Raw genomic sequence first — 22,312 nt, 5'->3', positions numbered from 1 at the left:
CATATATACATAATTGCCAATAAATCACCTCATGTAGAATTTATTTATCACTGTAAATCATCCAAAACTAAATAAAAAATTTGCCATTTTGAAAAAAATATTCGTTTGTCAATATACCCTCTTCGTAGCCACTGCCTAAATTAAGATATCTTAGTGCAACTTGATACAAAAGACAGCCACAAAACAATTCATTTTCATTCTTGTTTTGGATACAGCAGCAAGTGAAACCGCGGTGCCGGCTACAAAGGTAAACGTCATCTGGAGCAAAGAGACTATTAAATTAATTAACCCCAATTGAGTGTATTCCCAAACCTATGCCAAGAAAGACATTGACACAAGACAGGCTGTCGTATTCTACGTTACCTCTGCACTGCCCATAACCGCATAATTGTAACATTTGCAAAATTGGTTGTTCGAGCAAATGACACTTTTATATTTTGATCTTGAATGCATTGTTCCCAATATATTTTTGCAAATAGACAGTTCAACTAAACTTAGTATCACGAAAAAAGCACTACTTTACACTATGTAAACGTTGAACACTACTTTTGAAGTCGAATTGGTTGAAATTTTTGCAATGATACTTTTATGCCGTTACTTTCAAGCTACTTTTGGAATATATTACGGAGGAAATGAAGTTTTTCTTGTATTCTACAAGCATGAGCAGAACGTCAGAAACGGATCACCGGTGGTTGGTTACCGGACCAGAATAACTTCCGAGTTCCAAAGGATGCAGATGTGGATTTGGATGGAAGCTTTTATGACAAAAAAGTTGAAAAGGTTAAGTAGTGTTACAATTATGCGGTTATTTACGCTATGTGACAAAACAACTTGGTATTTTTTACGACTTTTTTCAAACAAACATAAGCATATTTTTTCAAATGTAAAAAGTACATACTATTTTAAGCATGTCCCAATAAAAAACGCAAAATCCATAAAATGTCGAATGTTACAGTTATGCGATCACAGGCAGTACAGTCGTGTCTCATAAACAACCTCTTCCACTTTTTGTATCAATTTACAGGTTTCAACATTTTTTGTCAATAAACAAAGAAAAAATCAAGCAACTATCCGCTTAGTAGTAAACTCACTAGCAAAACAAGACATGAGACGAAGAAAATATTTCTCAATTTATCGTTTACTGAATAATACAGCATATATTTTTGACAAATAAATTAAGCAAATAATTTGATATTACACGGCAAGCAAATATTGATCATCGTTTCAAGCAAATATTTGCTTCGTATAATGCACACTATGAAGCTGCTCTACACTTCTACGACGTAAGTTTCGTGTTTTGATACGATATTTAGTTTTATTGCAATATTGTATGGAAAATTTTCCGAGGAGCTCGGGAATCCCGGGATCCCGGGAATCAATATTCCTATTCCTGGGATCCGGGAATCCCGGGAAAAGGCAATTCCCGGGAAATCGCTTCCGGGATTGCAAAACCTAATCTCATTGCTCTTATTTGTCGAATTCACTGCAAAATTTTACTTTTTTTTAAGAAAAAGTAGTTTTATTTCACCTCTCGCTTCAGTCGAGTTGTCGGACGTTAAGAGCGAAATAGAAGCGACAAGAAGAATATGGGTGCTAAAATGAATATTGGTGTGGTTCCGTTACTTGTTCTTCATCGAAAAACTTTGGAATCGTTTTTTTCGTTTGGTTCGTAGGATACTCCTTTATGTATTAGGGTGGTGCAAAAATCGTCATAATTCAATTTATTTCATTTTGGAAGTTTTTAACTTTTAAGCCTAGCCGGAGTGGTTTGCGATAAGGGCGCACCTGGCAAAAGATAAACATTGGGGAGTATCAGTTTGAAAATTTGCAAGTATATTTTCAAATCGTAATTTCAAAGGAAGTGATTAACATTAACATCAATACTGAAAATCGACGTAAAATAAACCTGTCTTATAGTTTCCTAACAACACTACATTAAATTTGTTCATTTATGGCTAGAATCTGCGCTTTTCTTCTAACTTTTTTCAAATGAGCCTTAAGGGGTGATATCTACCAAATGCTCAAAAAAACAAGGCTTTTTTTAATTAATTTTTCTAAAGGACATTTGAGATGTAAGATATATAAATAATATATCGTTGGATTAAGCAACTCTTGGATAATGGAAAAAAAATTATTGCTGCTTTTTCACAAAATGGCGGCTGTGCAGCAATTGCCGTAAACCGCTTTTTTAAAAAGTTGTTCCGCGGCGAGCAGTAGAAGTCGTGCCCAACTCTACCTACAATCAAAACAAAATTTTTTTCATTATCTACATAAGTGCCGCTAGTGAAGTACACATGATTATATTTTTGGAATTTTTCTTCGCAAAATGGCAACGGTTTGAAGAAAAAAATTCATTTTCGACAAAAAAAATCGATTCTAATTGTTTATAACTTTTGTTGTTGTTAATCAATCACTAAAATCGTGTGTACTTCACTAGATAATCTGATGAAGAAGCTACAGTTAATATTTCAAGTCATTCGGATGTAAACTTTTTCAGCTCTACTGCTCGTCGATTTTGAAAACATGGTTTTGAGAAATACGCGTTCAAAGTTTCAGTATGCTATAAATCCTAAGAATCGCATTAATAAGGCCCCTAATATTTTTTTTCTTCAATCAGCTATCCCTGCGCCGTAAAGTTGCCTTTCCTGGGCTTTACTCTCCTCTTCTACCTTTTTGTTATCTGATGTATGGCTGCGCCTAGCCTCTTTCGCGATATCAAACATGCGGTGCTCAGAGATTTTGACGGACGGTTGGCGTCCGATCCCACACAAAACTGAAAATTGTCACTCATATTTAAGTACTTTTGTGGATAACTCACATTAAAAATGTATCAAAAACTCAAACAAAGAACGTACACCACGAGAACGGCTGATCGACTAAACAAATGGAAATTGTGAGTAAACACGTGCTGTAGAGACGCTGTAACGGTCAAAACTTGATGCAGCGACCTCTATACTTCACATTTGAAACACGATATCGATCATAGGTAACTTCTACTGGTTTACAAAGCCTCGAAATTAAAAACAAAACAAGCATGTCCAAAATAAACGAAAAAATTTTTTTGAAGCATAAAAGTTGTTCGGTAAAAATTGATTTAAACGAATTTTGAGTTTAGATCAGTACTTGGGCGATGTAGTTTTTGATTCTAGGATAGTTTTAGCATGATTTAAGCCAATAAAAAAAATGACACGAAAAAAAAAATGTTAGTAGATATTACCCCTTAAAGCATTCTTACGACGAGATACGCCCACCTTTCTTTCGCTTTGTTTTTATTTTTTCTTCAAGTGCCCCCCTTTAAATGCGCCTTTATTTTGAAAACAATGTTGATCCGCCCTTTACTGTCGCCTGTTTACGAAATATTTCGTAAATAAGCCCATTGCTTCAGAACAATGTAAAGGGCCTAGTTTAGTTTTGGGTAAACTGTTATGTCGCCCTTCACTTAGAACTTGATTTGAATCATTTTATCGATTTATACAAAAAAAAAAGGATTCTTGCCATGAATTTTATAAGTCTTTTCGAAACCAATGGTGTAATAAAACGATTTCTTTACATTTTTTTAGTTGCGTCCCAATCGCGAATCACTCCTGGTAGGGTAGTTTATTTCAACGTCATTGAAAATCTAGAGAAACATTTCAGAAGGTCCTATCTGCTCTTATCGATTGATAGCGGAGGGATCGCTTTAGCTTTCTGAACGTAAACAACGCTTGAGAGAATTACTAAAGCTGAACTATTACCAAAATGAAAAGACGCTCCGGGAAAAACGTTAAAGGAGATATGACCTTTTGAAATGTTTATCTAGAAATATAAAAGACATTTCTTTTTCTCTCCGATTCAATTTATTCTCTCTTTATACATCTTGTAGTACTGAAAGCAGTTTACAATTTTATATAACAATGCTTGAGACTACTGGAAAAAACTTTAAGTATACTTCCACGTCAATCATTTTGTTTAAATATACGAAACTGAATATTTTACAACTGACCACCATACGTCTCCATAGTTTTGTTTTCAAAATATCTCCCTATAAGCAACGATGTGCAAAACGGGACTCATAAATCTTAAAAGTACAATAAATTTCCCATTGATTGTTGGTTATCCGATCGTTCCGAACCAATTCACAAGATTGTACGGTAGAAATGAAATTAGTAATATATGTTTTTTTGGCTTCCCTGCAATATGTTTTACCTCGATTGAGAAATTGGTGATATTTTGCCAAGTCTTGAAAATTAACCAGAAAGTACATAAATTTTCCCTTCAAAATGAAACTTGTTGCATCAAAATCGGATCATAACTGAGGGAGTTACAGGTGTTTGAAGTTAGGCTAAAAATTGTGATATCAAACATGAAAATCGTCGCAATTGCCGGATATACCAACATTCATAGTGCGATTAAAAATCGATATCTCAACCGATTGTCATAAAACTTTGGGAAAAGGTTATTTACAGTTTTAGAATCGTCGGAAAAATGCATAACATCAAAAATATTGACATGAAAAATCGAGTTTTTTTCCGGCCTCCGACCACTGTGCAGTGTGCAATGTACGTTACAGCGCCGCGCATGGATGAATCTAGACGAGAGTGACTTTTCGAAAGAGAGTGTAACGCACTCGCACTTTGTCAATCAAGCGCACACTCTCTTGTGGCACATTCATCACCAAAGGAAAAGGGTTTCTTTCTCAGTGTGTATCCTCTTTGTACGATTCTTACACGTCAGTGGATCGCCTGTGCGAAATGCCAACTCTGTATAAAGTCACATCGTCTTATAAAATACGCACTTTATTTTTAACTCATTTTCCTCCAAATCTGTGCAATCCTAAACAAATATTTCATCGTGAATGAATTCATTAAACCTTATTCTAAAAATGTACAACTTAAAACTTGAAAGACGACTATTTTTTTCTAAATTTTATAAAACACGTGGTTTGGTGATTTTGTACTGCAATAATCTGGAAACTTCATTATTCGTTTTAATTAACCATATTTCGTTTACCTGCCTTGATTTGATACATGGTACATACCTATTTTATAAATTCCCAATCTGTTTGAAAAAGTAGATAAAAACTCAGACATATTTGCGTCTCAGGCAAACGGGGAGGGGTCTAGAGGGGTGGTACCTTTTCCCAAAACTTAGAATTACTGTTTCCCTTGAATAACATTTCAAGATTTCCCAAATTGGCCACGGCAATGCTGAGAACTACCCTTTTCAAACAAGTTCCGTCTCGGGTTTTTGCGGGCCAAGCAATTTATGTGGTTTGTAAACTTCTAAACTATTTTCGTGCCGAATTTCTGTATTCGCTATGTCATTTTACTGATATTTTTTGTACAATTTGGAATAAAATGGAAACTGACTGGTTTTTGTGCAACTCTTGCTCTATTTTGGTGCCAATTCAACTCTATTTACTATCATCTTTGTGCCATTTTTCTGACATTTTTATAATTATTTATTTCAAGTATATAGCTAAACTTTGCAAATATATCTTCAAATTCGATGTTCCTTATTACCTTTTTGATGGCTGTTTAAAATCTCATTCTCCTTCTAAAATATATTTAGTATTTTCTTATTCTCTCTTCACACCTTTTTCCGATCATTTTTACCTTTTTTAATAAGTTGCTCTTTTCTCAGGTGTCACATTTTTGTTTTTTTTTTGTCACGGCTAATGCCGCTTTTGTGTTATTTTCGAGTCATTTTTGTTCCGTCTAGAGTTATTTGTGTGTCAATTTTGCACCACGGTTTTGGTGCTGATTTTTCGGTATAGTTACCATTTTTGAGATATTTTAATGCCGATGTTGTGTGCTTTTTGTAATATTTTTGTGTTATTTTACGTTATATTTGTGCCATATTTGTGATATTTTTGTATAAACTCTGGGAAAACAATTTTTTTGACATTTTTGTTTAATTTTTATGCTATTCTGATTATGCACGTTATACTTTTCACCTTCATACCAACCTAGATTTATTTGCAATATTTTTTTTGCCGTTTATGCATTAGTGTTGTATTATACGTCGGACTCGATTTTTTGTAAGGGAATTAGGATTACGTTGTCCATTGATGTGAACTTTTGTAATAGACTCGATTACATACAGTCTCTATATTTTAACGATATAATCGAATCCTGTATGTAATCGAATCATATGTTTTATTATGAACATTTTGTTGTATTTGAATAAATAAGAAAGAAAGTAAAATTATGTTGTAGTTATTTTTGATGTACTAGGTAGTAATTTTTGGTTAAAACATTAATTGAAATATAGAATAATCGTTTCTATATTCAACTCAACACCTATATTCAGCTCATTACTCTGATTTGTTCATTTGAACGTCAAATGTCCCCAAATTTTCAAGGTGAATGGTTTTACCTTTCGATAAAGTTAAGTAATCGAAAGTTTTACTTACGAAATATGATAGAATTCAACGGTAATAAACATAAACAATAAATGAAAAACTTTGAAAAAGTCAATCCTTTTTACCTTAACCTAATCCTCAATGCATTAATATTAAGTTCATTCAAATAGCAAGTGACATAAAAATTGGATTTCTATATAACCCTTACCGAATTCGAATGGATCTTTATGAATCAATTTGGTAACGTCTATTAATAACGTTGCATGAAAAAAAAAACATTTTCTACTACCTCTCATTTTTGCGCCTTTTAACGTAAAACTATACCTCCCAGGAAGTTTGAAAACTAGCGAAAATTGCACAATGAGAATGTAATGCTAATTCCAAGCATCATTATTCTGATTCATTTTGCAATTTTGTTGGTTCGACCAACTACGGAGTCTACCTGAACTTAGCTAAGCTAGAACTACGTCTCCCAGGAAGCTTGGATATTTTCGATCTCAGAATTGGTTGCCTAATGCTTGCTTTTCCAAACACGGTCGACAAAATATTGATAACACCTAGTTAACCAGGAATGCACTTTCTGGGCTATAGAAGATGTCTGCTTTTGCTCAAACCAATCATTTTACTGGTGGCTGGCCACTAGGACGGTCTTAACTAATTAACAGTGGATGGTAGCAGCGATAGTGGTAGCAGCATCATCGGTAGGTGCACTGGCTGGCACTTCCTCCAATGGAAACCTCTGCCGCATTTTAGCAACACACGAACGTTTTTTTGGTGTTGGCAATCAAAATCCGCCAGCCGCCAAGTTTCCAGTATGAAAACAGCTTTTCATTGTGTTATTAGAAAAGCATCATATCCAATATAAGATCAAACAACAAGTTGTCCTTTTAAGGACAAATTGAATCTTTGATTGAGAGTTAATAGCGGCATTGGTGGTAGCAGTATCAGTGGTAGGTGCAGCGGCACCTCCTTTAGTAAACAATGGAAGGGTTTTACGCAAAGCCATGACCGCAAGGTCTCTGGTTAATAAGCTGGAAATCCCGAATAGATTCAAAATGGCAACTGGGGTCGATTTTAGGCCTATGAATATCAACCCAATTTCGGTAATGCTCATATGGGATGGTATTTGACCATCTTGGAAACTGAAAGTCAACTTCTTGAAAATGACCTGAGATGCCATTTCTTTCAATGTTATTACATTACTTTTAGAGTTACTTTATACGCATTGGATAAAAGTTTTTGTTATTAACAAAACATTGCTGGTAATATGAATGGCAAGTTCTACGTCTACCTTGCTGTCGTGGCTTTCATTTTTCCACCGCTTTTCGTGCCATTTTTTATATTTTTGTGCAACTTTCAAATAATTTTCTAGCTTTCTGCACCATGTCAGTGTTATTTTAATACAGGTTCACTACTGACTCAATGAGGCCGTTACAAATCTTATCTTCATTTTATGTCACTTCCCCCCCTTCAAAAATCTTGAATATTGGAAGGGGAAGAAATATATGCTCATACCGTTTTATTCATTTTATTTGTTTTCCGACAGCATTAATGCTTAATTAAGCAAAAAACAAGTCCAGTGACTGAGAGAGTGTCATCAAAAGGCAAGCGAAATAGATAATAATGAAAATAAAGTGTTATTTTTCAACATTTATTTGAGTGCAAATTACACTCGTCATAACTTGCACGCAAACTTTGAGCAAAGATATATCTTTTTTTTTTTTCGTCTCGGTGATATTTATTTTTTGCCACCCCCTTTGCTAACTTTGATAACCTTGGACATAAAAAGAATTCGAAATTTGTATCAGCCTAAATAAAAAAAAATATTTTCGTTCATTTCTGTAACCTTTCCAGGACAATTGTTCGGCCTTCCAACTTATTTTCCACCTTTTTTGCCACGTTTGTATAATTTTTATGCCATTTTGTTTAATATTTTGTTGAATTTTCGTGTTGTTGTTGAGTCGTTGTTATTATTTTTCGGTGTTCTTTTTCTGTATGTTACGTGTTGTATTTTTTGTTTTTGTTTTTTTTTTTTATGCCATTCTGTTATTTATTTTTGTCACTATTAAGTTCTTGTTTTACCATTTTGTATTGTCTTTCGCGAAATTTTCGTGCCATTTTTGCCTTATCATTTTTGTTGACTCTAAAACTGCCACAAAAAATAATAAAACGACTAGTACCACCTTTTAAATTATGCAACATTCAATATCATATTGGTAACAACGGAAACGCGAAAGGGAAAAAATGGATTCTGATAAACTGAGAGCAGAACGCTATTTTTTCCATCTCAACAAAAACACAATCCGGTTGGGTTTCAGACATGGACTACCACTCCGGACAACTCATTAATTGTTGATTACCATTGAGCACATATGTGGCAATTAATGCTTTGTAAATATTGACAAAAGTGGTGGAGTGCAGGCTTCACGAGAAGCGGAATCACATCCGTGAAAAGCCGCTAATAGCTGCCAGGAATTTTTTTCCTTCCTTTTTTCAGGTGTCACACCGGTAAAAAAATCTGCTCGGTCGTAAAATGTGGATCGATTTTCATTATACCATCCATTGCACCAGCGCCAAACGTCGGTCCTCATTCGGGACCAATTGGAACCCAGTGGAAAGCAATTGCAAGTGACTGCGTGTTGTCCTAGGAAATTAATTTAAAATGGGTGATTTTCGGTACTCGTGTGTATTTACGAGCTCGGTAGGAAGCTGATTGTTACTTATTTTATGTATATTCACCTACCTAGATGGATGTTTTAAATGATTATACTTTTATTATATTCTGAAAATTTTAAATATTTTGATTGCTTTTGATGTTGAAACATAAGTTGGTGGCATTATTAAAATTTCAACAAAAACGAACAAAAAAAACGAACAAACATTGTCGCAGTGCCCTCGAAATTGATAACAACAGTAAAAGCAGTGCTCGATGTTGCCATCCTTGTCAGGTGGCTTGTATAAACCCAATTTACGCTTAATGGAAAACGAATCGAAATCGAGTGATGGTCCATAGGAATGTCAAAAAAAGAAATCTGAAAAAAAAGGGTAACAAATGTGGCGGTAAAAATTAAAACCAACCGCAGTGGCATCATGTGTTCTGCTGCGTTTTCCAGCCGACGGAGCACAGCCCAAATCACTGCTCCAGGAGGGATAACATATTGAACATAGCATATTTTTGAAGGCGCGAGTTTGAATTTGACATTTTTTGCTTCAACAATTGGACAGGCTATTTTCGCATAGCCGTGATTGCGTGTATTATTTATTTCGACGGCATTGGACAAAAGTTTCTCGTTATATTGCAAAAAAACAAAATCGAACCGGATGTCTATGATGTTTCCCTGGTTTGTCCCCAGACTTGAATAATTGGTGCAACCGTTCTGAATGCGATGCTCGGTCCTACTGCAGATGGGCGGTTTGGAAAATGCATTACTCGAAAAAGAAATAACATCCCGGGTAGCGATGTTCAGTGTGCATTATCATTAATGGGGGATATTGTGAAAGATTTGCCCTCGGGCAGCTCGGGTTGTGCGAATCACGCTGGCAGAAGGATTTACGAGTGACTATCGCGCCCACTATTATTAATTCATTCGATGATCGCCTCTGGGGTTTATCGGTTTGCCCATTCGAATTCGTATATTTTGTGTCCTTTCATTGTGTCTTTTCGGCTGTGTTTGGTTATTTTGCAGGTGGTTATTACAGCTCAAAAAATTTGTATCATCTCAATAGTAGGACTAAAATTGCGAAATTTAAATAAAAGATAATGAGCCCAATAGGCTTTAAATAACTCAGCCTCCGAACTGTAAGTTTCTTTTATTCCACCACTTTTACCACAGACGCCAATTAATTATGTAACCACAATGTTATTGATCGAATCATCCCAACCTTTGTGGGGCCAGCACAGTTGTTCGACGACCATCACGCAGTGGGCGAAAATGTGGTCAGCATTTCTCCGGCACCAGGAGAACGGGGAGAGGCAACGCGAAGACACTGATGTCGACATGCGGGACCTATTACCGGCATCATCAATCAACTGTGGTCCGGATCTTGCGGAATAAATTAGTCAACCGATGGGCCGAATCGAAGCGAACGGATTGATTTCCAGTGGCGTTGGCGTGAAACAGTTTCCCTCAAGAGCAATAGCCACAGTCGTCTGGATGATCGATTTGCTTCGTCCCCCCGAGAGACACCGTAAATTAGACAGCACTCACGTGTAAATAAGGCCCATTCTTCGAGAACATCGCCATTAGAAGCCTCTTGGCTACCCCCGGGCAGAGTTTGCGAAGTGGCAATTAAATGATTTACACCTCCGACGTAGATGGTAATGGGGTTAAGTTGAGAACACCAGCATATAATGTCGCACACAAAAAAAACCACAGACTGACTCTCCTCTAAACTCCTGTTCTCGTCGTCCATCACCCACACAGCCCGCTTGATCTTGAGATGAGAACGAGTTACTTTCGACCGCAAGCTGGCAGTGCAACTGCTTAGGCATCTTCTGGTGTGTTTGCTGGTTTTATTAAACCATTGGTTCCATCCATTTATAAATATGGAAAGATCACCAACTCGATTATGCTAGAGGTAACCGGTTTTTCGACTTGTTACGAAAACGGTGAATGCCTAAACCACTACCAGGAAATGCTCACGTGGAATGACCCCTGCTAACGGCTGCAATGCAATAAAGGCAGTGTGAAATGCTGAAATATTAACGGTGTGTTGTGATTTCATTAACAAGCACTATTTCAGTGGCAGGTTTATTATGTTTTCGGTCAATTTCTATGACTATTAATTTACTGTAAATGTTCGAAAAGTGCAGTACATTATGATTTATGACAAAGAGCAATGATTGATATTTTTCACACACAGAAGATAAACGTTTTGCATAACATATAAGTATTATTAAGTATTCTTTTTTTCAAATACGTAAACAATTAAATTTATCAAAATTCTTCCATGGAACAATTGTAAATGAATGTTTGCACATCTATGAAACTTTTAAATTACATGTTAACACATCCTAATAATTTATTTTCATGTAGAATTTGTTTTATAAGCCGTTTTGCGGCTTATAAACATTGCAAAATATGCTCTACAAACTGAAAATAGGGGAAAATTTGGATCTAGAGCGCAACAGTAATTTTCTAGAGTAAACTTTCTTTTAAAAAGATGATGAAGCGGGTGACTCAAATTTTCGATGGAATCAAGTAGTTTTTTATGTTTGTAGATAGAAAAAAAAACTTCTCTTGGTCTCAATCTGAAGAGCACATTCGACTCTTTTTTAAAGAATTTTTAGAAAATATTTTATTTTTTTTCATATTTGAATAAATTCAATTTGAAAACATGACAAAAATTATAATAATTTTACATTTTCGGCATTTAAAAAGATTTCTTTCTTTCTAAAACCTGACCCTTATGATCAGCTGGTAAGCGGATTGCCTACATCTGTATAGATTAAGCAGATCAGCAAACTGGTTTTTCGTTTTTCTCATCGCACATACATTCGCGTACTCGGCATTACCCAACCCATGTACTTGTGTGTGGACTGTGGCAAGGTAATTTTTTGTTTGCTCTAACGGCCGGTGAATGGGTTATGCATAAGAGAGCAGACAGCCGATGGCTGCTAGTGGCTGGAAGTTCCATTGCAGCTACGCGCGCCACTTTGTGCTTGGGGTGCAAGGCTTTCACATGGCTCTCGCTTGCGGTGCCTGATAATAAGCTATACTGATCGAAAAAAAAAATTGAACAAAAAGAGCGGGTGAGCAATCAAAAAGAACTAGTTCACCTTAGTGAGCGGAACCGCTCTGATCCGCTCACTGTAGTGAATCATTTTTTTCACCTCTACCGAGAAATCAAATCTGTGTGCTTCGTGTTTTATGTTTTGTTCGCCACAAAAAAATGACAAGCAAATAAAAAGGCATATATTTTGCCAAAATCATCTATAACTTTGATGTAGCTGGGGCCTAGTGTGGTTGGTAACGTCTCCGCCAACCACGCTCGACGCCTGGGTTCGAATCCCACCGCCGACATAGGTGTCGATGGTTGTGAGGTGGCGTGATCTACTCACAACCAACCCAACTGGTCTAGATTCAATCCTAGCCGACACCGGGAGATTTTCTGAGGCGAAAAATCTCTGGGATCACGCCTTCCATCGCATGAGGAAGTAAAGCCGTTGGCGCCGGTCCGTTAATAAACGGGTCGTGAGTTAGGGTCCTGGGTGTGGAGTCGCCTCCCTGGGCGTCGGTGATTGGCCACAACAGTGGCGGAACTAGACCGACAGAAAATAAGCGAGAATAAAAAAAAAAATCTATAACTTTGAGTAGTACAGTCAAACCTGTTTTTGTGCGACTTTTTTCGTGCGACTTTTTTATGCGATTATTTTTTTTGTGCGACTGTTTTTATGCTTTTTTTTGCGGTATATGAAAAAGGACCACTTCCGACAACATTTTCAGCCATTCAGATTTTCCGATCCTTGGAATGAATTCCAACGCATTACATGAGTGTTTGCGTCAAAAAATTTCTATTTGAGCCAGTTTTACGTAGGAAAAGTCACGAATTGCTAGCCTACGAAGGAAAGCGGTAGAAAGGATTAGCATGTTTAAAAAAGTTTCGTTTATCAATCCGATGTTTTAAAATTGTTCTCATAGGTATTCTAAATCAGAATTAACAACTTTCGAGTTATTTTTAACTGAGAATTTTTTAAGCGGTCCCTATCCACCGCAAAAAAAAGTTTTTTTCACTAATCTTGTGGAAATATTGTTTTGAAACTGCACGTGAAGTTTCAAATGATTTTTTATTATGCAATTTATTTTGTGCGGTCCCTATCCCTCGCACAAAAACAGGTTTGACTGTTTTGAGATTTTTACGATGTCAGCATTGCAAATTATTTGTACTAAAAAGCGCAAAATGTCATTCAAAGATAGTTTAGATGTGACAATTGAAATAAAATACTTAGAACAAAAGAGATGTTTTTCAATATAAATCGGATTTTTTTTAAAGATAGGGAAAAACTTTTTTCTTACAAAGTTGCCTAACATTAATGGGGCTACAATATTATTAAACATTTTTTAAATCTTCAAACATAAAAAATTAAATATTTCATTGCATCAAAAATTTGGATTATCTTTATTTTTGGTAATTTTTGAGTAAGCTCTTCATCATATATAACAACTTTGTAGCAAAAACTTTTTCTCTAGAATATTGCTATTAAGCTCTAGATCAAAAATTCCCCCCTGAAGTTAGTTTTTATACCATTGTGCATTAATTACGGACATTTGAGCTTAATGTGTTAAATTCTGGCTAATTTTACTTGTTTGTATTATTACTTATTCCAGCATAAATTAATCTCCTACAAAATTGAATGAAACGAAACCACGTTGACCATCCTACGAAGATTCAAATTTATTAGGAATACTCCCTAATTACCGGTACCCAACCCGTATCCGCAATCGAAAAAGAAAAATTCTTCAAAAAATTTCATGCACTGATTATTAAATATTGATACCCGCACTCGTAATAGAGCAGTTCCACAAAAATGTCCCAGTTTTAATAGTTTTTTTTAATTGTTATTTTCGATTTAGCTGAGAACTTGCATAGACATTTCTATAGACATCAATTTTAATTTTTTTTACAACGGTTTTTACCCGTTAACACACAGCAGACAGTATGTGTAGTAGGGAAAGCGAAAAATAAGCGAACTGGAAATATGATTCAGAGTTGGAAAAATACACCGCGTCCCGACGGGACTTGAACTCGCAATCTCCCTGTATAAACAGGGAGGATGTGAGGATGGATACAGGGAAATTGTGGGTTCAAGTCCCGTCAGGATGCGTTATATTTTTCCAAATCTGTATCAAATTTCCAGATCGCTTATTTTTCGCTTAACCTGCTGCACATACTGTCTGCTTAATGAATAAGTTTGTTTTTTCAAAAAATATATAAACTTTGAAAAAAAAAAACATTTTTTTGAAAAAAAAATACTCTGTTTTTGAAAAAAAAATTTAAAATAAATTAAAAATAACTATCTAAAAAGCTCATTATTTTAAAATCTTTTCTCATGAAAACTTCAAAAGATTACCTAAACAATGGAATCGGTCCGATCATGGAGAAGGCAAGAGAAAAAAGACATAAATATTTGAAACAAACTTGTAGAAAACACTATGCCAATCAAACAAACCATTTTGACTGTAAAAATATTTCTAATTTCTCATAAAGTGCTCTATTGAAAATAAAAATATTTCTACAGCCAAAACGGTTTGTTTGATTGACATAGTAGCTTCGGCAAAGTTGTAGATAACAATTTTGTCCTTCTAAAAAAAATGACCCCTCGAAAAAAATTATCTAAAAAAAAATATTTGTTTCAAAAAACAACTTTTTTTTCTTGATATCTCCATGATCGGACCGGTTCCATTGTTTAGGTTATTTTTTTAGATTTAATGAAAAAAAAAAATACATGATACCTAATTATTTTTTAATTATTTTTAACTTTTTTTCAAGAATTTTTTTTTTTCTAGAGTGTATTTTTTTCAGTAAACAAAATAGTTATCTACAACTTTGCCGACGTCATACACATCAAACAAATCGTTTTGGCTCTAAAAATATTCGTAATCATCAATGCATTCACAAAATAGCATTTTCGAATACGTTTCCAAAAAATGAGCACAAAATGGCATCTTTTGTCCATACAAACATCTACGCAAAGTTCCATCCAAAACAAAAATGGTCGATTGAATTGGTTGCCCGTTTTTTCGTGGAATTGCTCCTTTGCATCACAAAATGTATGCTTGAGAGACCGCACTCTTCAGGTTAACTATTTAAATGATAAATCTCTTAGAAATTCCTGTTAAAGTGCATGTACCTCAAGGAAGTCTCTTGGGCCTTATTTTGGGCTACTATTAGTCATATTTGATTTACGATTAACTTTTCTAGAACAGCTTGTACAGAAATTGTATTGAAAATTATGAATATTTTGAAAGGAAATTGTAGGTAGTATTGTTTATTTATTTTGATTATTTTACACTCAACATTCATCTGACAATGATTAGTTTTGATGAATAATCCTCCCAAAGAAAAATTACGGCAAAAAATTTAAACAAATTGTATAATACTATTTTCATTTTTGTTTTCTCAAGTTTGAATAACCATGAATATTTAGCTAATATTGCATAGTTCAAACCCTCCCAGCTGGTCTCGAGGTACGATATTGACCTAACATGCCAGTCGTCGTGGGTTCGAGTCTCGGCTCGGAAGAGACTGTTGGTGTTAATAGAATCGTAGCGATAGCCCCGCAATTGTCCTGTACACTTTATAGTTGGCTGCGAAATCTGTGTATAATAAAACAGAAGGCCGAGTTCCGAATCGAAATGTAGCACCAGGCTTTGCTTTGCTTTTGCATAGTTCGTGTGTATGAAAATTAAAATTTTTGGAAGCGGGCTTTTTGAAATATTCAATGTGTACTGATTTTTTTAAACGTTTTTCCAAAACAAAAATTTGACGTTGTTTATTTTTTCTGGAAAGACAAAAGTACTATGTACAACATTGCTGAAGACATCACATAAGTCAAACAAACTTTTTAGGCTCAAATAAAAAAGCTATTCTTCTCCATGATCAAAAAACCATCACTGTTTTCCCTTCTAATATAAATTTTGAAATATGTATTATCATTCTGAGGTATTTGGCTCATATATTTTTGTCTCTTTTTTCTTATAAACAACATTTTTTACTGTTTATATTTTTACGAGAGTACACGACTACTATTCTACAACATTGTCGAAGACGTCATACCGATCGAACAAAACGTGCTGGTTCTAAAGATATTTTTAATTATCAATATCGATTGTGATACATTGGCACTCTCTTAACGTGTAACAGCGACGTTAGCCACGAAGTGAAGTGACGGTTATCAGCCAGAACCAGAACCTTTTACGGCTTACGTAGTCAGCTGAGCCAGCACGAAATTTGCACTCTACAGGACGCTGATTCTCCCGGTGGTACTCTACGGCCATGAGCGTTGTAGATGAAGAAGGCCGAACGGCGAGCACTTGTAGTCTTCGAGCGCAGGATCCTGCGTTCAATATTTGGCGGAAAACTGGAGAATGAAACGTGGCGCAGGCGTGTAAGCCACGAAGTAGACCGAGCATACCAACATGCGGATATCATTGAACTGATAAAATGCATGCAATGCGGCATGCTACAGTGGGCTCTTCACGTGGCACGAATGTCGGAGGAGCAACTAGCGAAGAGAGCCCGACAGAAGTCGGCGACTCCGTGGTAGATCCCGTACTCGGTGGATGAAGCTCCCGATCAGTGGGTGTTAGAGGCGATTGGAGAACACTAAACTAAGATCGACTGATGTGGAGTAGAGGTGGCCAATCCGCTTACGAATTGTACTAAAGAACAAGTTCATCAAAGTGAGCTCTTTTTTGAAGAGCGGAAACTTTCCCCTTTAAGCAAAAAACTGATAGTTGATTCTAATGATCAGACACCGCAAGCGAGAGCCAAGGGAAAGCTTTACTAACATAGCGAAAAGCGGCGCGCGAAACTGCAATAGAACTCTCAGCAACCAGCTGCCATCGGCAGTCTGCTCTGCTATGCATAACCATCTACCAGCCGCGAGAGCAAGAAAAAATTCAACTTGCCACAGTTTACACACAGGCACACAGGCTGGCTAACGTCGTGTACGCACACTAATGGATGGCAGAAGTTCACATTTTTCATAGTACTTTTTGCATACTGAGCCAGGTAATATGAAAATCTATGCATTTGTGGAAATAAATCGTTGAAAAATCTTATCATGAAGTTATAATCAATGAAATAGAATGGTTGAGTGGGAGACAGAGTCTCTCATTGTTACTAAGCTCCTTTCGAAAAGTTACGCGAGAGTTCTTTGAATAAACAAAATCTTTTGATCGCAAGCGGATTGCCTATGAGCTGATCAAAAGAGCCAGTTCTTTTGAAAGCGATCAAAAGATTCCGTTCTGTCAAAGAACTGACTTTTCTGATCAACTCGCGAGCGGATTGCTTGCATCTGTATCACGGCTGATAAAAATCATTTTCATTACCGGAATTCTGTGAAAAAAGCAGCCAATCTTTTTCAATTTCCACTTCCAATGAACGCAGTGCCCTTACAAACGTACTAGAATTTCATCCTTGAAACGAGCTGTCACACTCCGAAGAAATATTTCACGCGCATCGTTGTTCCCGTCACGATATAAAATCTTCTGAAAATCCAAATAAATGATATTCACCGTTCCTTTGCTATCGTTATCATAATACAACGCTAAAATTTCTTTCATGGCAGCAAATGTCTTATCCATCACTAGTCGCGTAATGTAGTTGTACAGTACACAAACCGAGTTTACGAAATTACAGTTCACATAATGGAACTCAGAGTATTAAATTTTCAGAAAATTTTAAACAGTGAATATCCATCGAACACGCTTTCACTGCGCCTGACGGAAGACTTGGATGTTCTTACGAATACTGAAAAAATGGAGGACGAAAGAATGAACATTTCATTAAAGCAAAATATTTCCTTGTGATGGTAGAAAAAGCACTGACGTTTATGGTGGCTATTTTTCACTTTCATGCAAAAGCACTGATCTGTATAGAATAAGAGGATCAGTAAACGAGTTCTTTCCACTTTTGTCATTTATATGTGTGCGTACTCGACGTTAGCCAACACATGTAGCTGTGTCTGGACTGTGGAAAGTTAATTTTCTTTTTGCCCTCGCGGCTGGTGAATAGGTTCAGGTTGAATAACAACGCTTTTTCCAACTATTTAAATGTTAGCACACTGACAGCCACATAATTGAATTAAAATCGTTACAAAGGGCAGTTGTTTAAAATTGGGGAATATTTGAAATAAAAATATTTAATGACTTCATCTAGGCATGACTCTTGTTAGGAACTAGTTGTCTTGTGCGCAACTTCTTGTAGGATTTTTTTCTAGACGATTAGTTTTTTATTATGAATGACATTTCTTCCGCGAAATTTTATATTTCATAGCCTACACTTTTCCCAGACAAAACTCGTTAATATGAAAAAGGTTATTCATTCCAGAAATCTGATATTTTATATCGTAAATATTTTTTTAGAAATTTTTTATTGTTTTGATGTGATGATTTTTGAACCCACGCAGGAGATTTTTTCTGCGAAATTTTATAATTTTTAACCTAAAAGTTTTTGTAAACTAATTCGTTCTTTCGAAGTGAGGTAATTTTTCCAATAAAAAAGAGATTTTTCCTGCGAATTTGAAGAAGACCTAAATTTTGTTTTAGATGAAAATCATGTTTTCTATAAAAGAAGAAGGTTTTTTCCTAAATAAAATGAAGAAAAGGTCTTTTAACTGAAAGCTTAAGATTTTGTGAACCTAACAAAATTCGTTGTATTAAAAGAATTAATATTTTTTGCAATATGTAGAAAATTTTTCTTCCAAGTTTAATACTTTTTTGCCGAATTTGGTAATTAATCATGACCTACTTCGTTTTCCAGACGAAATTCGTTTTTAAGGTTTTTTTCATAGACGACAGTCGACATTTTTCCAATATGTGTAGAATAAAATTGGCTAACTTTGTTAAAAATTATTTGATTTAAAATTTGTTCATATAGTATTATTGTTGTCTATGAAACATCTTCAGTGTTTAATTTCCTATGCATTGTAAGTTCCAGAGAAATTTTAAACGATTTTGTACTATTTTTTCAGGTGCTTTTAATTATAGGTATTCCTATGCGAAAGAAAAATACTCCAAGTGTTAAATTTCATGCGTATTACTATTTGTTACGTACTACCATTAACCTACTTTATTTTTGAATAGGTGAATAATAACCAAAAAGAAGTGAATTTTTCTAAACGAAACTTTTGTGTTTCTGGTAATAACTTTGACGAATAAGTGAAATAAAATTTGAGAAGAACCATTCTACCGAACAATTTCAAAATAATTTTTCATTTTCTGCAACTCATACTTGCCTCATAGTGTTCTTTTTCTGGTGGTTTTATTTCAATGCATATAATATGCCATTCTTCAATAAGTAGTAAGATGAAAAATGGTGATAATGAACGAAATAATCGCATTTTTTTCTTCTAGTAGTCTGATCAAATAAATTCAATCAGATTATGGCAGTAACATTAAAACAAAGTTTTTGCCATTTTCCTCTAAAATGTAAAGTGGAATACCGATAACTGCATTTCTAACAGGTGATAACTTCAGCATACCAACGACGGCGTTATCTGAATCGCAAAGTAATTACATAATCTTCTCAGAAGTCAGACTGCACTAGCCTAATAAAGTTAACGCCGCAGAGGCATTCTCCCTACATGGTTTCATTAACTGTCACGTGCAGCATTTGATTGACACTTACGAGCTCCAAACATTGTAGTGTTCGTTAGTGCAAAGCCCCACAAGCCAAATTCGCTTCTCCTCTCGTTGGGCAGCCACAAATTATTGCGATTCGAGAGCGGTCGCAGAAAAATTTGATGTGCTTAAGTTCGCGCGATCTGTCATGGAACGCACCGATAAATCTTCCGCGCAATCTCGGCTGGTGCCGGTTGATTTATTTGGAATGCCCCCTCCCGTAGTCATATCAAGCAAAAAAAGTGGGAGTGAAGTGATTTTTCTTTTTGATGGCTTCATAAGAAAAAATTTATTGACTTTTTAAAATTATTCCGGCATACGATCTCGAACTTTTAACATTTGAAGAAATTCCAGCTCATCAGAAATAATTAGATTTCAGGCAGCTTCACGGTATGATTGGACCCAAAATCGCAAAATCCATGTTTGTTTGAGTACGCAACATCAGAAAATCTAACCTAGGTTTGCTTGAATCACATACCGCAGCATGATTTTGCAGTTTTCGAAGCTTGTTCGAATTGGTTGAAATATTTCACGATTATTCAAGGAGAAAACCGGTACCCTAGCGTCAGTATTGATTCGTTGCGCAAATAGAAATCAGCTCGAAATTGCAATTAAAATAAGTTTCGGCTGCGGTGAGTATAAAACAAATTGAATTGAAAGCTGTTCGGTGTAAACGATGTTTTAGGCTCGCAGCTGCAAATCGCACTGTTGATTAGAGCTTGGTTGTCAATAGTTGTTTTTTTTTTGTTTACCAACGATAGCCGGTTGTGTGTTTAACTCTCAAACACCCATGGCAAAAATTGTCAATTTCCACTCTAATCGGTGTGCCTAAATTCGAAACTACTTATGTAGGCTGCTCTCGTAAACGGGATAAATTTTCAGCCATGAGAAACCAGAACATTTACGTCAATAAATTTCGTTCCACGTGAATTGGAAGCCAGAAACGCTAATTGCTTGGAACAAAATGACACGTGAAACTTACCGACTTTGTTCGCTCCCCGCAGCAAGATGTCCTCAACGATGCCGAAAAATCCAACCTGCTGCACCTTAATCTCCGCTACCAGTTGGGACCAGTTTTTCGGCATTTCTTTCCCCGATTTCATGAAGAAGAAAATAGAGAATAGAATCGCGACCGCGATACCAGCAAACAGCAGCACAGCCATGGTGCCGGTGTAAAATTTCTTCTAACAAACAAACTGTCACTTCACCACTGTCAACCACACTGACCGAGTTTGTGTTAGTTTAACTTCGCTCTAGGTCACTGCCAATTTGAAAATTCCGAAAACGAAACTGTTGTTATAACGGTGCACCCGGACGTAACCACGAAATAGAAAAAAAAAACCGTTTTGGTCAGCGATTGTGAGTCGACACGCGCGCGGCCACACTCCGTCTGTATGTAACACCTGTTCCAGAATCGGGTGGAGGGGTCAAAGAAGATCCACACACTGTTCTGACGATTATGACGATCGCTACGTACCGATGGAGAACCGCCGTGGTTGATGCTCAACAACGATGTGATGTTGGCGATCGTCAGCAACGGCTCCCCAAGCTAGCGCTCGCGCTCGCTCTGGCTGCTGCCTGTGTCGTGGTAGTGAGTTTCGCCTTCTTCTTTCTCTGTGGACTTTTATCCGCGAATCACCGTGAACAACAGACGATTTGGATTTTTACCTCTAGGCAACCTCGTGCTGATGGTCACGACGATCTACACATGAGGCCGAACGGATTGGCCGACTGGTCGTTCAAGGTTCGTCGCTGAGTTTTTTTTTCGGGCGAGAGATGCTGATGTTTTTGGGGGTTTCGTGATGCGTAGCGGTTCTGCGCCAGTGGTTGACTGCTAGCAATACAAATGAGGCTTGAAAAGAAGAGAAATTACAAAACGTGGTCATAGAATGTATATTAATTTATGTAGATTTGGAAGTAAAATTAGTCATTTTTTCGCCGTTTCTTACCGGTTTCTTTGCCGGTGTTACACCAGAAAGAAGATTTGTTCATTTAACGAATTTCAGTGTACAGGTCATTTGTACTATTTCTATTTGAATGAACATTGGGAGAAAAATCGATCACGCCAAGGTCATATTGTTAGATCTACTAAAAGAAAGTAGAAACAATATATTTTGAACCACTCGAATATATTTTTTTTTTAAATAAATTATGCTTATGGAATTATTATAGGAAGCGCACAAGCAGGATTTTTTGTTGATAATGTGTAGATTTAGGAAGCCACTAAATATCTCCTGAAACCCTTAACATTTAAAAAATTTAAACTCATAAATATGTAGTAGATGAGATAAGTGTATGAGTCCGCAATACATAGAACATTCTCAGCACACAGGAAAAAAAAAATACATGGAAAATAATTCATTGGAAATTCACAAAAAAATTAACTGAAGCGCTCTAAAAACTAGAAAACCCTGAAACAAAAATATCAGGGACTACCAGTAGCTGCGGAGGAGCTAAGGAGATTTTACTTCAAGGCACCGTGAGGCGCCCCAATTCTGTGCGGCTCCTTATCCCGTGCACTTCGTATCAAAATGTGAAAAAAATATCAAATATAAGAAGATTTTATAGAAAGATCGATAAAAAAGTTCATTTTTCGTTGATTTTTTAGTGCAAGAAGTTTCAT

The 22,312-nt window shown here is 36.0% G+C and overlaps 1 protein-coding gene across 1 annotated transcript in view; it reads right to left on the bottom strand.

The window, feature by feature from the left end:
• Positions 1-21,058, bottom strand: part of LOC129724275 (dehydrogenase/reductase SDR family member on chromosome X) — a 28,405-nt gene extending 7,347 nt beyond the window's left edge. The window contains exon 1 of the mRNA XM_055679008.1: positions 20,672-21,058. Coding sequence (XP_055534983.1) covers positions 20,672-20,852 — 181 coding nt within the window. The 5' untranslated portion in view covers positions 20,853-21,058. The remainder of the gene's footprint in view (positions 1-20,671) is intronic.
• Between the last annotated feature and the right edge of the window lie 1,254 nt (positions 21,059-22,312).

The sequence above is a fragment of the Wyeomyia smithii genome, chromosome 2 (genome assembly GCF_029784165.1).
Source record: "Wyeomyia smithii strain HCP4-BCI-WySm-NY-G18 chromosome 2, ASM2978416v1, whole genome shotgun sequence".
Classification (NCBI taxonomy): domain Eukaryota; kingdom Metazoa; phylum Arthropoda; class Insecta; order Diptera; family Culicidae; genus Wyeomyia; species Wyeomyia smithii.
The sequence above is the reverse complement of the archived record's forward strand: the minus strand, read 5'-3'. Positions and strand labels throughout refer to the sequence as shown.